The sequence below is a fragment of the Sphaerodactylus townsendi genome, linkage group LG07, assembly GCF_021028975.2.
Source record: "Sphaerodactylus townsendi isolate TG3544 linkage group LG07, MPM_Stown_v2.3, whole genome shotgun sequence".
NCBI classification, from domain to species: Eukaryota; Metazoa; Chordata; class Lepidosauria; order Squamata; family Sphaerodactylidae; genus Sphaerodactylus; species Sphaerodactylus townsendi.
In genome coordinates this window covers 56,378,337-56,393,805 of record NC_059431.1, presented here as the reverse complement: position 1 = coordinate 56,393,805, position 15,469 = coordinate 56,378,337, and the positions used below count along the sequence as shown (strand labels likewise).

General features: G+C 43.8%; 1 protein-coding gene across 1 annotated transcript in view; it reads right to left on the bottom strand.

Annotated features, from left to right (window-relative positions):
• LVRN (laeverin) overlaps positions 1-15,469 on the bottom strand; it is a 53,319-nt gene that overhangs the window by 11,584 nt on the left and 26,266 nt on the right. Inside the window, exons 13-15 of the mRNA XM_048503121.1 lie at positions 13,840-13,895; positions 5,800-5,953; positions 4,884-4,978 (exon numbers count right to left, since the gene is read on the bottom strand). Of these exons, the coding sequence (XP_048359078.1) occupies positions 4,884-4,978; positions 5,800-5,953; positions 13,840-13,895 (305 nt within the window). The remainder of the gene's footprint in view (positions 1-4,883; positions 4,979-5,799; positions 5,954-13,839; positions 13,896-15,469) is intronic.

Genomic DNA, 15,469 nt, shown 5'->3' with positions numbered 1-15,469 from the left:
GGAAGCAGTGTAGGTTACCTTGTTAAGCACTGTTAAACGCCACTGATTTTCATGCGAAGAACGAAAGTGCGATCCTTTACCTGGGAGTAAGCTCAGTTGCTGGCAATGGGGCTTGCTTCTGAGTAAACCTTCCTAGGGTCGTGATTCACCTGTTGCAAGAGTTGCATGGTTGCTTCAAAGCAAAGTCACCAACTACCACCAAGCTTACTCCCGAGTAACGCACGCCTCGGAGCCAACCGTTTTTTCTAAACTAAAACCTCAGTATTCAGGTTAAATTGCTGTGTTGGCACTTTGCAATAAATAAGTAGGTTTTGGGTTGCAATCTGGGCACTCAGTCTCGAAAAGGTTCACCATCACTGACCTATAGGGTTTGCCACAGTCCTCTGGACAGGGGGCCACCTTGAATGCTGAGTAAAGTTATCTGCTGTGCCACTGTTCAGCATATATACCAGGAGTTGCCTATTTATAATTATGTTCTTTGATTAATAGGTTTCTCAGACAATCACGTATCTTAGTTCCCACTGGCCTAACCATTCATCTCAAAATGCCAGGCAACAAAAGCATCCAGGGAACAGGTTTCTACAAACCTGTGGCAGTCCTCAGGTTTGCTTGAAAATCGGAGCACTTTAAAAATGTCTCTAACCTGGGAAAAATATGATTGCACCTACACAGACATTGCAAGTAAAAAACAAGTAAAAACAAACAATTCCAATTAAAATTTCAACAGCTATCCTGGAACTGCTAGAAAACCCAAACCAACATTGAAGCCCTGTGCTTCACAATATACTGTGGGTCCTTATGCCTCCCCACTTCTTAACATAAAGTTCATGACACAGATAAATTGATGCTAATATGTGACAAGTGGTGACAAGTGGTGGCTAGTGGTGACAAGTGTCAGCATAAAAAACAATGTACTGTTTAACCCTATTACAAGGTTCCATCTCCACTTATATCTGAGAATTTGGAAGAACCTTACTATATAATTAAACAGCATGTTCCTGATAATGAGCTTAAAAAAGCAAAGCAGTCAGGGAGATGTAGTCAAGAAGGTGCAATTTCTCATGTACAGAGGGATTACAACTCCCAGACTCCTCACTCAGCCGGTAACACCTTAAAGTCTTAAAGCTATGGGGTCTTAAAGCTCTAGGGTCCTCTCAGAGTTGTCCTGTTTTTTAACTGAGCCAACTCTCAAGTAAGTCAGCATCAAGCCCAGCAACAGCAGCCAGGACTGAACAGGCCACTCTGTGCCAGGCTGTTTGTGGGAGAGAGGAAAGACCTCGCCACATTTAGAATGCCCCCAGCTGAGGGGGTGACAGCAGGGTTGTGGGGGGAGTGGTCAGCAGAACTGAGGGAGTGGCCGAGGGCTGTGAGAAGTATTTGGTGGGAGCCGGGGGCAGGCCCCATTGCTCTTGTGGTGGTTTTGGCACATGGGTATTGATCTGGAAGGGTCAGGGGAGGGGGAGCTAGAGAGCTATCCCTTCCCCTTGGAGTGGCTGACAGCGGCAAGGGGCAACCACCCTGCCGAACAGGGCATCTGGGGAGCACCTCTTGCCAGGAGCATCCGCCCAGCAGAGCCCCACAGCGGAGCGGAGCTCCAGTACGGGGCATCCGCCCGCAGGAGCTTCGCTGTGATGTTTATATGTCCAGATCAAGACCCATGCTAGGCCTCATGCTTCTGCTTGATTAATAAAGAATGGCTATGGCCAATTGATTTACCCCAGCCAAAAGTGTGGTGTGATTATTGGATAGGGACTTCGCCCAAGGGATTCCACCCTCGGACGGCAACTCTCAAGTAAGTCAGCAGCAAGCCCAACAGCAGCAGCCAGGACTGAACAGGCCACTCTGTCCCAGGCTGTTTGTGAGGGAGGGGAAAGACCTTGCCACATTTAGAATGCCCCCAGCTGAGGCAGTGACAACAGGGCTGTGGGGGGAGTGGTCTCACCATGCCTACCCAGAGCAATCCAAACAAGTTACCCAGAATTGGGTTGGGGGTGGGGAACAGAGAGAGAGTTGGAGTAGGGGCAGAAAGAGAATGTGTGCTAGAAACAGGCAGAGAGAGCTAGGGTAGGTGGCAAGGAGAGAACAAAAGCTTGGAAAGGTTGGCAGAAACACAGATAATACAAAGTTGGAGTGGGAAGAGAGAGCAACAGCTGGAATATGTGGGCAGAGGGAGCTGGAATATGTGAGCACAGAGGACAGAAAGAGAGTTAGGGTTGTGGGACAGAAAGACAGAGAAAGAGGAGCTGGGGTAATAGGTCAGAAAGTTAAAATAGAGGAGCTGGGGTAGTGGGGCAGAAAGAGAGCTGGGGTAGCAGGGCCAGAAGGAGAGTTGGGATAGCAGGGCAAACTAGAGAAGATTAAGAGGAGGAGTGGCAGGATGGAGATGTAATGCTCTTCTACAATCTAAGTACAAACTTAAGAAGCTAGAAAATTATTTATAGCTCACCCAGAATAAAAGAACTTGATCTTGATATAGCTGGAAACCAGGAGAAAGGGAAGAGAATGAAAGAAACTACCCTGCTAGATAACTGACTGAATTTTTTAAAAAGACACAGAAATGAAAACATTTAGTGGGGAAACCCAAGCAATGGCTGATTCAAAATGCAAAACGAGGGCAATTTCAGATTCAACTATACCAATTTTACCAGCCCAAAGAAGGTCTGGCTAAGGAGCTGCAAAATGTTTCAGATGACTCTAAAACTATAGAAATGAAACTGGAAGTACAATGGAAAAACAATGTCAGGCTGAAAAATTAATTGGTCTGGTGTTAAGAAAGAAGGAATTTGCATTGAGAATTTGTGCTCTGCCAGAATCAGATGGAGAATTTTTTTGTAAGAACTTTATACTAGAGCTAGCAAAATATATGTCTACTCCTGTTACAGAAATACAAGCAAAGGTGGACAAAACATATTGCATGAAATCATTTGCGGCACAAAAGTAAAAGGTACCCCAAGACTGCATGATATATTTGACATTAAGATCAACAAAGATATAATTTGCATGCATTTTAAAAAGAAATTAAAGAATCTGGGGCAGGACTGGATAATCATGAAGGGGCTACCATGGAAGATATTGGTGAAGAAGAAAAAATACAGATTCCTCACAGAAGAGCTGAAGGAGAAAAATATTCCCTTAGAAAGTGGGTACCAGACGGACTGGTTTTTACCTTCAATGGAACCCAACAGAAGATCTCTGATATACAAGAAGCAAACAAATTCATCAGCAATGAATAAAAAAGACTTCTATAGTATACCAATATTAAAAAGTTAGAAGTCTACATTATATAACAGGAAGAGTTATTGAAAGTATTTAAAATATATATTTAAAACAGCAGTGGTTACTTAGAGGACTAGTGAGAACAATAAAATTCGTATATATCTGAATATATTTTTGACTCATTGAACATTGGTGATACTGACTCTTTCAATTTATTGGAACACAATATGAATGTTACAGGTTTCTTGCCTTATGTACAATGTTTATGAGATCTTATACAATGTTTATGAGAATTTGTTACTAAGTACTGTCCCATTACGCTTCTTAGGTTGCCTAAGTGCCCTCATTGTATGTTTTGTTATTACATTTATATCCAGTTGCATATTACTTATAATCACAATATATCTTTACGAATGGTGTATGACTTATCTATTGACTTTATACTCGAATTAATTGCATATACCAATTAGTTCATTGCCTTGTGTCTCTATATATACAGTCCATGCTTCTTAGGCTTGGCTGACCTCAGATTTTCTAGTATTGGTTTGACTGTATATATTTGCTGATCTGTTCTGCAATTATATGTATTCAGATCATAAACGGCATAGAGAAAATTATTTTCAGTAGGAATTAGAAAGCTGGTATGAGAGATTGTGATCATTTAATATAGAATGTATTATATATGATGAAGGTGAGGTGCAAGTCATGTAGTTTTATTTGTTTTTTAATCTGAAGTCTTTTTTATTCTTACACTGTTGTCACATTTGGTAATGGGGGATGGAGGGTGACAGTCCAGCTTTTCCATTTTTATTTTTTTTTCTGTTTAATTCTCTGTAGGGTGGCTGATTCACCATCTTGTAGTTTTATAATTATATAAAAAATAAAATTAAAAAAACTGACATTGTTCAAACCCTCATTTAACCACAAAGCTCACTAGATAATGTCAGACCAATCATTATCAGCTCCATCCATGAGTTCAGGTGGTCGGGCACAGTGCCATGACTGCGCCACCCCGCCACTCCCAAAGGGGCTTCCCAACTGTGTGGGGAGGCTTCACAGCCTCCCTGCTGCTGAGAAGCCCCCATAGCATGTAACAGGCTTACACCACCCAAAAGTTTGTGCAAGTCACATGTCTCAGTCACCAGTGTAGCGTGCCAGATGGCCAGGAGGGAGCCAACTAATTTCAGCTCTCTTCCATTGGCAGCGGTGCATGGATGCTGCCACAGCGCCCTGCATGGCGTCCCACCAGCACATAGGGCAGCAGCAGACACACAGTGACAGTTTTGCCCCTTTGCCCTGGAGAGGACGAATGTGCTGGCACAGTTGCCCTGCCGCTCCAACGAGTGGATTCAGGCCCACCCTTTGGATGGCACTGTATGTCTCCACCTAAAATAAGTCAATCAGATAGAAGGATAAAAAGAAATGATGTTCATATATACCATCCTTAACTCTTTTAAATGCAATAAATACTTTTTCTAATCAATATTTAACTTAAAATGTATGCTTATTTGTATTTTTCCATATATACAAATATTCTTCAAACATGCACTTCAGTACTAAAAATGATGCTTGAAGGTGAATCTCACTGACACAAGTGAGGCATATTTCCATTCTGTATGTTTAACGACAGGCATACTGGTCCACTTTTAAAATCTATACACACTTACTTGGTATAGTAGTCAGCTGTTAACACTTCAAAACCTTGACGAAGGAGATTCGCGTAATGATGATATATTGGAGAAATCCGTGTTAAGAAAAATTTCTTTGGAGGAAAAAAAAGAGAAATGACTTTTTGAAACTGATTTTATTTATTTTGCTACTCTAGTGCACATAATTTTGAGGAGGAGAAGAAAAAGACAAAGACGCAGTAGTAGTAGTAGTAGTAGTAGTAGTAGTAGTAGTAGTAGTAGTAGTGGTAGTGGTAGTGGTAGTAGTAGTGGTAGTGGTAGTGGTAGTGGTGGTAGTGGTAGTAGTAGTGGTAGTAGTAGTGGTAGTGGTAGTAGTGGCAGTGGAAGTAGTAGTAGTTGCAGTGCAGACTGGCAAGCCTAACCAGAACTACCCTGTCCTTCCAGGTCCAGTGCATTCAGTAGGTTTAGAAAAATATAACTGCTTCCTTAGGATGGTACTGTTGAGAGTGAGTTAATGGGGGTTGGAGCGGGGAGAAGTAGGAAGAAACATCAGCCTGCTCAAGCCTGTAAAAGCTGAGTTTATTTTGGAGTGAGCTGTTCTGGGCGTGGAGTTTAATTTTCCAATATGTACCCTCCCCCATGATCCCTTGCAGTTTGTCAGTTTGTTCTCCCCTGTTCTGGAAATATGAATGCAGATGCTGTTGGAAAACTGCCAGAAACTTAAGCTGTTGTAACAACCCAAATAATTAAAACTGGACATGAAAATCCTGGAGTCAATTTCCGGGGAGCTTTGCAAGGCTCATCCACATCTGACTTTTTCATATGATATCACAGGCTTTCAGTCACTCTACACAGATTTTTGAAACCTGAATAGGACAATGTAACACTGGAAGCTGCTCATATCACTGCCACTTATATAACGTGTACATTTTAGTAAGTAAAATAATGTGTGTACCTTTAAAGCTGGATATAGTTCATAACCACTCAAAATATTATATAAACTGGTAAATTCTAGCTTTCTCAGAACCACATTCCAAACTAAGATTTCATCTTCTTTTTCAAGGTATTTAGTTAAATACAGTGGAGTATCATCTTCAGTGTGACCAGACCTATTTAAAAGAAGTCAGTGTAAATGGAGAAAAGTGAAAAGGTGCAATAATAAACTAAAGTAACTATAAACTGCTAAATAGTCTGCTCCTGAACTCCATTTCAACAAAGCTAAAAGATCCACTAAGGTGGATTTCGCACGGTAGAAATTTAAGTGAATGGCAGATTTTTCCTTCACATTTACAAACTTGGAGGTTTTCATTTACAAAGTAATGCACACGATGCGATGCATAGGAGTTTGCAAGTTCTGGTAAGAAGATTAACATGACACATATTCATAGGCATCATGACGGGAGGTGCAGAAGCAGCTCATGTCCCAGGTGCAACTTCCATGCATCACGTGGGGGCACATTTGACTACCAGCCTCCGTCCATCTGCTCCAGGAGTGAGAAACTGGAGCATTGCACTCCCTCTCTTCATCCTGTGCCCTATTCCCTGCCCGTTCCACTGGTTGCTTTAAAAATTAAGTTTAAGTTACTATCAGGCAAGAGAGCAGCACTGCAGCCAGGAAGAAACTGGGAGGGGGTGGGGCGGACAGGCCAGGGAGTATGCTCTTTCCTGGCCTTGTCCTCGCCCCCATCTTCCTCCAGTTATCACTTGCCAAGAAGTAAAGTACGCTAAATTTTAAAGCAACATAGGCTCTTTTTTGGGCGGGGGGGGGGGGGTGTGGAGAGAAAAATGTCCCACATTCCCCTTACTGAAAAAAAAAGCCTGTATTGCTTTAACATTAAGCTAACTTTACTTCCTGGTGAGTGATGGCAAGAGGGAGACTGGGGGCAGGGATAAGGCCAAGGAAGGAGAATCCTCCCTGGCCTATCCGTAACTTCAGACTCTTTCTTGCCACAGCATGCACCTGGAAGTAAAGCAAGCTTAATTTTAAAGTGGAGACACGGGGAGTGTGGGCAGTGGTCTCCCATTGCTGCTGCTGAAGCTCTCTCTCTCCCCCACTCCCTCATTCTCTCCCTCTCCCCTTCTTTCCATCCTTCTTTCCCACAATGAGCGTGTGTCTGTCTTTCCATCACTTCCTCCCTTCCATTCTTCTCAGTGTGCTTGTGCATGTCATTCTCTTGCTTCCTTCTAGTTAACACAACTAGGTTTCCTCAGTGCCCCTTTCCTCCCCCTTACATCTGCTGCCCTGCTGCACCAGAGTCTAGGCAGGGGAGCACAATTTCAGTGCTTGCCCTGTACACCATTTTCTGCAGCTACTCCCCTGCACGTATTAAAAACCAAGCAAGAAATTAAGAACAGCCATTAAGGATGAGGAGAAACTGTTATTTGCTATCTCAATTTCAAAGAATGCAAAGTTTTTGACAAACTTGCATTTCTTTTCTAAAAATTAACATTTTATTTCACACCAGTTCTTCTCAAAAGTGTCCTAACAGTTGAAGGAATAAATTTTAAATCCTCAAAAGGAGAAAAATGAAAGGAGATTTTAGAGTTTGAGGACTTCACTGTCAAACCCTGGTGACATATTCTAGAACAGGCTTTTCTAAAAATCACATCTATTTATCTTCACCAACGTGACTGAAAGAAACAAAAATGAAAATCTTTCAGTTCCCATCAGGAGTCTGTTGCAGACCAAAGGGGTGAGGGAGGGAGCAATGTTGAAGAAGAGGAGAACAACTAACCACATAGATTTGGAAGAGAAAGGGCTACAACTTGTACTGTGTACAATTGCAGGAGCTCCAGCACAGCAAAGGGCAAAGATCCAGCATCAGGAGATCTGCCTGTCATTCAGGGACCACCTCTCCCCACAGCCCACCTGTTGGGGAAGCAACTGCAGGATGGCAAGTCCAGGGGTCCCACACAAGTGTCACCCACTGGGTCATCCCTTGTCACCTGAGGATTAGAACTGGGCATCAGCCTCTTAGCTAGGCGTAATGCAGACAGCCCCACCTTTGAGACCCCTTAGGGGCTTCCCAGACCCAAGGAGGCAGGCATGCAGATTCAGCCAATGGAGTATTTGCCTAGAGGATATGGGGTACCCTATGTCCCCAGGCACCCCCCCCCCCCAGTGGATGGAGCAAAAATTTCAGGTTCGTTTGTGTGTGTTTTGTATTTTTAGTGTTTTTTTCAGTTTTCAGCCAGCAGGTGGCGCAGTTTTTAGGCTAGCAGAAACAAAATTTCAGGGATTTTTCAGGAGACCCTCCTAATGATACCACCCAGGTTAGGAGAGGTTTGGTTCAGGGGGTCCAAAGTTATGGCCTCCCAAAAGCGGTGCCCCATCCCCCATTGTTTCCAATGGGAGCTAATAGGAGATGGAGGCTACACTTTTGAGGGTCCATAATTTTGTGCCCCTTGAACCAAACTTCACCAAACCTGGGTGGTATCATTAGGAGAGCCTCCTAAAGATACCCTGAAATGTTGGTGCTGCTAGCTTAACAATTGCACCCCTGACAGCAGGCATCCCCCAAATTTCCCCAGATTCTTCTTTTAAATCCATCCCTTTCAGCATGGACTTAAAGGGAGAATGTGAGGTCCCCAGTTTAAACATTGAAAGTGATGCTGTTTCAGGGTGGGGGAGAATCCACCCCAAAACAGCATCATTTTCAATGTTGTTTTAACTGGGGACCCCAGATTCTCCCTTTAAGGTGGATTTAAAAGAAGAATCTGGGCTCCCTAATTGAAACACCACTGAAAGTGATGATGTTTGAGGTTGGATTCCACTGGAGATGTTTTGTGAGAGATGATGCTGACATTAGTTTGGTAAATGTTTTGCTGGGGGTGATTTGTGAGAGATTTGCATGCTTAATACCCACTTGCACTGGCTTGGAGCTGTTTCTCAGGCTAACAACATACCTCATAGGGTTGGTGTGAGGACAAAATTAGGAAAGAGAGTTGGTGGGGAGAGAGCCATGTATGTTTTGCTGGGGGTGGGAAGTGTTTTATGAGCTGGTGCAAAAAATCTTTGTTTGGTTGTGGTGGGGGAGGGGCCGTCCATACTGGGGGGAGGGCAAACTCAGGTTTTGTCCCCGGGCTCTAGTTTGCCGAGATACGCCTCTGGGTTCAGCCTCTCCCAAATTGGATCTGGCCAAAAGTCTAAACCAGGGGTAGGGAACCTGCGGCTCTCCAGATGTTCAGGAACTACAATTCCCATCAGCCCCTACCAGCATGGCCAATTGGCCATGCTGACAGAGGCTGATGGGAATTGTAGTTCCTGAACATCTGGAGAGCCGCAGGTTCCCTACCCCTGGTCTAAACCACCTGAGAAAGTTGTGACTAGCATTCAGTGTAAACCTTCCCACCAAGCCCTAAAACTGAGGACAAGGACCAAAGAAGGTGGGTGGGGACTCCCTAAATACTGGTGGGGGTACCCAGACTGAAAACTCAGGCTTCCTGGCCTGCACCTGTAAGCCTCACCCCTCTCTCGGCAGGCCCAGCACCTGAACGGCTGCCCAAGTCTGGATGAGACTAGCCATCTGAACCAACCATGCTGCACAACAGAAGAGGAAATCCTTTTCCTTTACCCGTTCCCCAGACCTGCATCTGCAAAAGCAATCCCAGGAAAAACCAGACACCATCACTTGTTTTTGGAAGGGGATTTACAATATATTCCTTGCTCAACCTTGCTCAAGCTCAAGCTAAAAATGAAGGGGAAGAAATGCTCAGAAATCAAACTGATCTGTTGGGATCTTTGTTTTGGAAAATCATCAACTGTTTGGAAGTTTTCAGAATGAGCATAAAATTAATGAAACCCTAAATGTCTCTGCAATATTTGGGGGAAAACTGATAGGGAAAAGAGAGAAAATCCAAACATTCCAGAATTAAGTGCATCTCTGCATTTCAGATTAAACAAATTAGGGTGGATTGGTTTGAAAATAAAACTACACTAAAGCCATACAACACAGGAAACTGTATGAAACAGCTTTCCACCTTAAGGGTTTGCCTTGAATAACTGAATGAAAAATTATCTTATTAAGTTTCCACATGGTTCTGCACTGGCACAGTTTAACTTTAAAATAGCAACCTCTGATAAGTGATAAAATGACTTCACCTTTAATTTGCTTGAGGGTCACCAGCCCGATGAAGGAAAGATTCAGCATGATCAGACCAATAGACAGAAAGATATACTCACAATGCAAAGCCAGAATGGTGACATTCCAGACAGGCAATTTACAGGAAGCTGAGCTGGAAGCAGGGTCAGGAAGCAGACTGAGGCTGGAGGAGGCAGGGCAGGTGGGCTGGGCTCAGAACTGGAGCAGAGACAGGACAGGAGCAAGAAACCAGCTAGAGACTGGATAAGAAGCAATTATTTGGAATGCAGAATCAAAGGTGTATAAAGTGTAACTCACAACATAGACAAGGACTTTCATGACTAACAATGTAACCCTATGGAAAGTCACTCCAGTCTATGCCCCACAGATTTAGTCTGCAGTAACTCTGTACAGGATTACACTATAAGTTGTACTTTATTTTAATGGAGTGATAGGAGGGATGTGTAATATGGCATGAAAACACTGGTGGAGCTCCCTAAGCAGTAGAAAACTAAACTGGTGAATAAAATCAATTTTCGCTGTCACCCCGAATGGTCTATATTTATAGCCTCATATACTGAGTCAATTCACTAGTAATGCAGAATCAGAATCTGGCATTATATGTCCTGTGCCTTTGAGCTGGTAAACTATAGTTTGTGATTGATGTCAAAACCAAGAATTCTTTTGTCTTTTTTTATAAAGCTATTATATTACTAATCTTATGTTAATAAATATACACAAGTTCATTAAAATCAGGTTAGATGAATGAAAATGTTATAGAACATTTACAGAACACTGAACAAATTTATTATTTCAGTAGTGTATTATTATAGACCGATTAAATATCCCTTCTGTTCTCATACTATCCTTAATATCTACTGTCAGACATCCATAATTTTTGCTACAGTGAATCTTATAAACCATCTTTCATTTGTATTTATCTCTGAAAAGCACCAAGAAAGATTTATTTCTGATGTTGTCTCATGTCATTTCATAAATGACCTTTATCAACGTATCCCAGAATTTTGAATTTTTTAGGTAAAACCACCTCATGTATTCAAATTTATGCCACTGACATCACATTTTCAGACCCAAAAATATTTGGTATGCATTTTCTCACTCTGAATACAATCTGTATATAATATTTGATTGGATTTCTCTTAAATATAAAACTTTAAATTAAAAACAACTTTTGGTTGGAAGATCAAACACTCTCCTTCACATAACAAATAACTTTCCCACAGTTTTTGAAATGATTTACTCCTACATTTTAAAATTCTAATATGACATTACAGATATGAGCAACAGTGCCTTTTAATTGTTTACTCATTCACCATTATATGGTTCAGTGAGGATGGCAAAAAGGACAAAACCATTCCTTCTCCTCTTCTGTGATCAGGACTTCAATGATTAAAAAAGAGGATAGTTTTTGCCCCCTTCCCCCAGCCACCTGACTTGCATGACTTCAATATACTATATACTTGAGTCATTATACATGTACAGAGACCACAAAGTGGCAATTCTGGTCTGGACAGCAAGAACAAGCAATAGTTTGCTGAACTGTATATAATAAAACAAAAAAATGGTTTGTGCTGAACAATAACTAAAGGAACTGGGTGCAAAAGAAGGGGAAGTAGAGGAATAAAACAAGACAATACTTGGCCCGTAATGTTAGGCATGATTCAAATCACTGTGTTGTAAATATGCCTGCATGCATGCTTTTGTTATCAATAAAACCAGCAGAAAAATGTTTCCGTGAAAAATTTCAGACAGTACAAACATTATCAGTGTGTGCATATGTACACCTGTGCATTACATTACCACTCCATCTATTCAGACAGCAAAGACACCAAGCAGACTACAGGGGTGTCCTTCAGCCCAATTCAAGGCGTGGAGTGAATCCCCTCTGGAGCTGGCGCAGGTGCCCACCCCACCAGCACAAGGGGCAAAGGGTCCAGAACTGCCACCGTTGCCTAGGCCCACTGGCACTAAATGCTGTGCCAGCGTGGCTGGGGCAGGCAAGGGGGTGGGGCTCCATTGCCTGACTGGGCTCAGTGCACCAGCAGAGCTTTGCCACTTTTTTGTAGTGTATCTCTATTCCCTCTTATGAGGGATTCTCAGGGCTTAAAAAAAACTTTTTTGAGGTTTGTGATGTGGAAAAGCCAAGGACATAGGTAAGGGGGGGTTCTCGGGTTCAAACCCCCCATTCATGTCCGAAGCTCCGCCTACCCGTTTGTGGGTTTTTAAAACATTTTTAGTTTTTTTGGTTTTTGGCCTGCAGGGGGCGCATTGTTTAGGCTAGCAGCACCAAACTTTCAGGGATTGTTTGGGGGACTCCTGATGATACTACCCAGGTCTGGTGAGGTTTGGTCCAGGGGGTCCAAAGTTAAGGACTCCCAAAGGGGGTGCCCCCATCCTCCATTGTTTCCAATGGGAGCTAATAGAAGATGGGGCTACACCTTTGAGGGTCCATAACTTTGGACACCCTGAACCAAACTTCACCAAACCTGGCATGTATCATCAGGAGAGTCTCTTACTGATACCACCCAAGTTTTGTGAAGTTTGGTCCAGGGGGTCCAAAGCTATGGACTCCCAAAGAAGGTGCCCCCATTGTTTCCAATGGGAGGTAATAGGAGATAGGGTTACACCTTTGAGGGTTCATAACTGTGGACCCCATGAACCAAACTTCACCAAACCTGGGTAGTATCATTAGGAGAGTCTCCTAAATATACCCCAAAAGTTTGGTGCTTCTAGCTTAACAATTGCACTCCTGACAGCAGGCACCCCCCAAATTTCCCCAGAGTCTCCTTTTAAATCCACCCCCTTTGGCATGGATTTAAAGGGAGAATCTGAGGTCCTCAGTTTAGAAGAAGAAGAGTTTGGGTTTATATCCCCCCTTTCTCTCCTGTAGGAGACTCAAAGGAGCTTACAATCTCCTTGACCTTCCCCGCTCACAACAAATACCCTGTGAGGTGGGTGGGGCTGAGGGAGCTCCGAAAAGCTGTGACTAGCCCAAGGTCACCCAGCTGGCGTGTGTGGGAGTGCACAGGCTAATCTGAATTCCCCAGGTAAGCCTCCACAGCTTAAGCGGCAGAGCAGGGAATCAAACCCAGTTCCTCCAGATTAGAATGCACCTGCTCTTAACCACTACATCACATTGAAAGTAATGCTGTTTCAGGGTGGGGGATAATCCATCCCAAAACAGCATTACTTTCAATGTTGTTTAACTGGGGACCCCAGATTCTCCCTTTAAGGTGGATTTAAAAGGAGAATTGAAAGTGATGCTGTTTGGGGGTGGGTTCCAGCATCACAGCGGCTCCATTTTCCCTCTATGCCTCTACCCAGAGGGGAGGACAGAAGGAACTGCCAGCTGTCGGCTGGGAGCCAAGCTGGTGGGGGGCAGGGGAGGGCAGGGCGGGGGAGTCTGCTGTCCCTGGCCTTGGAGAGCTGCTTTATAAGCGCGAGGCCGGGGGCAGGGCTTGGGGAGGCGTGACCATGCCCTAGGGGCGGGTGGGGGTGTGGCCCCACCCCTGAACCCCCCATAAAAATCTATATCTACATCCCTGGTAAAAGCCCTTTAGAGAGGGTAGGGCAGTGCCAAAACTGTGTCAACCCCACCTTTGGATGGGGTTGCTAGTCACTTTGGCTAGCAAAGGTACTCCAAAGAGCTTAGGATGTTGACTGGAGTTATCACAGATCTGTACTGTTAGTAAATACCATCCCATAAAAGTTGTTTTGTTCATTTAACTGGTCCCACGTTGATCTGATGCAGTATGTCATGAAGCACACCCCTAACAAGGTGGGTCCAAGAAGAAGGCATGGAAGAAAAACTATCATTCTTTAAATTTGGGAACAGACATGAAAATAGAGTAGTTTTAAATGCAATAAAACCTTTCTGAATAATTTATGCTCACCGTTTCAGTACAAAGGCATCGTCCAGCAACTGTAACCTATTGACCACAGGAACTGCCTGGAAAAAAAGCATTCATGTGCTTTCAGCAGATCTAAACAACTCAGCATAAATTATCATGCCTACTTCATTTCAAGGTATTGTTAATCAGCAGTTTGTTAAAAACCTCATTCATACTTCAGTTGAAATTATGCATAAACCTGACATTTTAGTGGCTTGTAATTTTTTACTAGCTTGTGTTTTATACCGTGGGTTTTATTTGTAAGCTGCTCAAGCAGAACTCTGAAGGCAGCATAGAACATCCTAATAAATAAATAATTTAAGATTACTTATTTGCAATTGAGATGCTGTCTCACTCACAGACACATCCCCAAGTATTTATCTGCTTGTGTCCTGTTGTTAGATCCACACACATTTTCCCCTGCAGTTCCTCCTGTTAATCTAACTGGTCAAAAAAGTCTTATATCCTGATGTACTACATCACCTCTCTCCCAGACAAGCTTAGATAGTATATGCAGTGGTGGGACTCAGCCAGTTCGGCCCGGTTCAGGCAAACCGGTTGTTAAAAGCCCCATCACACCTCCTCCCCTAGGAGAGGGAGCGATGGGCTTTTTAGCATCTCAGAGCCCAGGGCAGGGAAGAGAGCTGAGCCAGGCAGTGCTGTGCTGTATTAAGAGGAGGGCTCTAGATCAGCTCCTGGGGCAGGAGATTTGCTAAGCAGGGAAGAGCTGGGGGGATGGAGCAGAGGTCTCCAGATCAGCTTGGCTCTCCTCCCAAGCTGAAGCCCTCTGTTCCAACCCCCCCCCCCCTGCACGCTGCCAAGCTTGGCTCTCCTGGAGCTGCAGTGCCTGCTCCCCCCGGCCTTCCTTCAAGCCACCTCCTGCCCTCCCCAGGTCCTGAAGGAAGGCTGGGGGGACAGGCTGCCACCGCGGCACCCACTCGTCCCCTTGGCTTGGCCCAACCCTTCAGCCAGAGCAGCCTGGTGCAGACAGGACAAGGGGCAGTCTGCGGCAGGCTCCCTGGCTGCCCCTCGGCCCAGCCCCGCCAGGCTGCCCGAGACCGCTGCCACCTCCTTCGCCGACTAAGGTAAGTGGGGCATGGGGAGGGTGGAGGGGGGCACAGCGGTGTGTGTGTGTGAACCAGTTACTGAATTTTTAGAATCCCACCACTGAGTATACAGAATATGAATTCTGAGAGCAACCAAATCTCACAGGTAAAGAAGTTATGCATTGGCCCATATTTCCTTATATTTGATCCAAGACATTTCTTTCATCAGGAAAAAGCACATGTTCTAATCTATAGTATTTGATCTTGCTTACAAAAAATGAAATAGCAATCAGGTCAAAAATAACAAAATTAGTTTAAAAGCAAAAATTATTTCATTTGTTCATTAATTGAGATAAGGTTCAATATAGTGAGAGCTAAAGGAGAGGCCGTAGCTTATCAGTTCAGTATCTGCTTAGTACACAGAAGGCACCAGGTTGAATTCTCAGAATCTCCAGCTAAAAGGATCAAGTAGCAGGTGATGTGAAAGACCCCTACCTGAGACTACAAAGTGCCACTATCAGTCTGAGTAGACAATACTGACTATGATGCACTAGTGGTCTGATACAGTATAAGGAAGCTTCATGTGT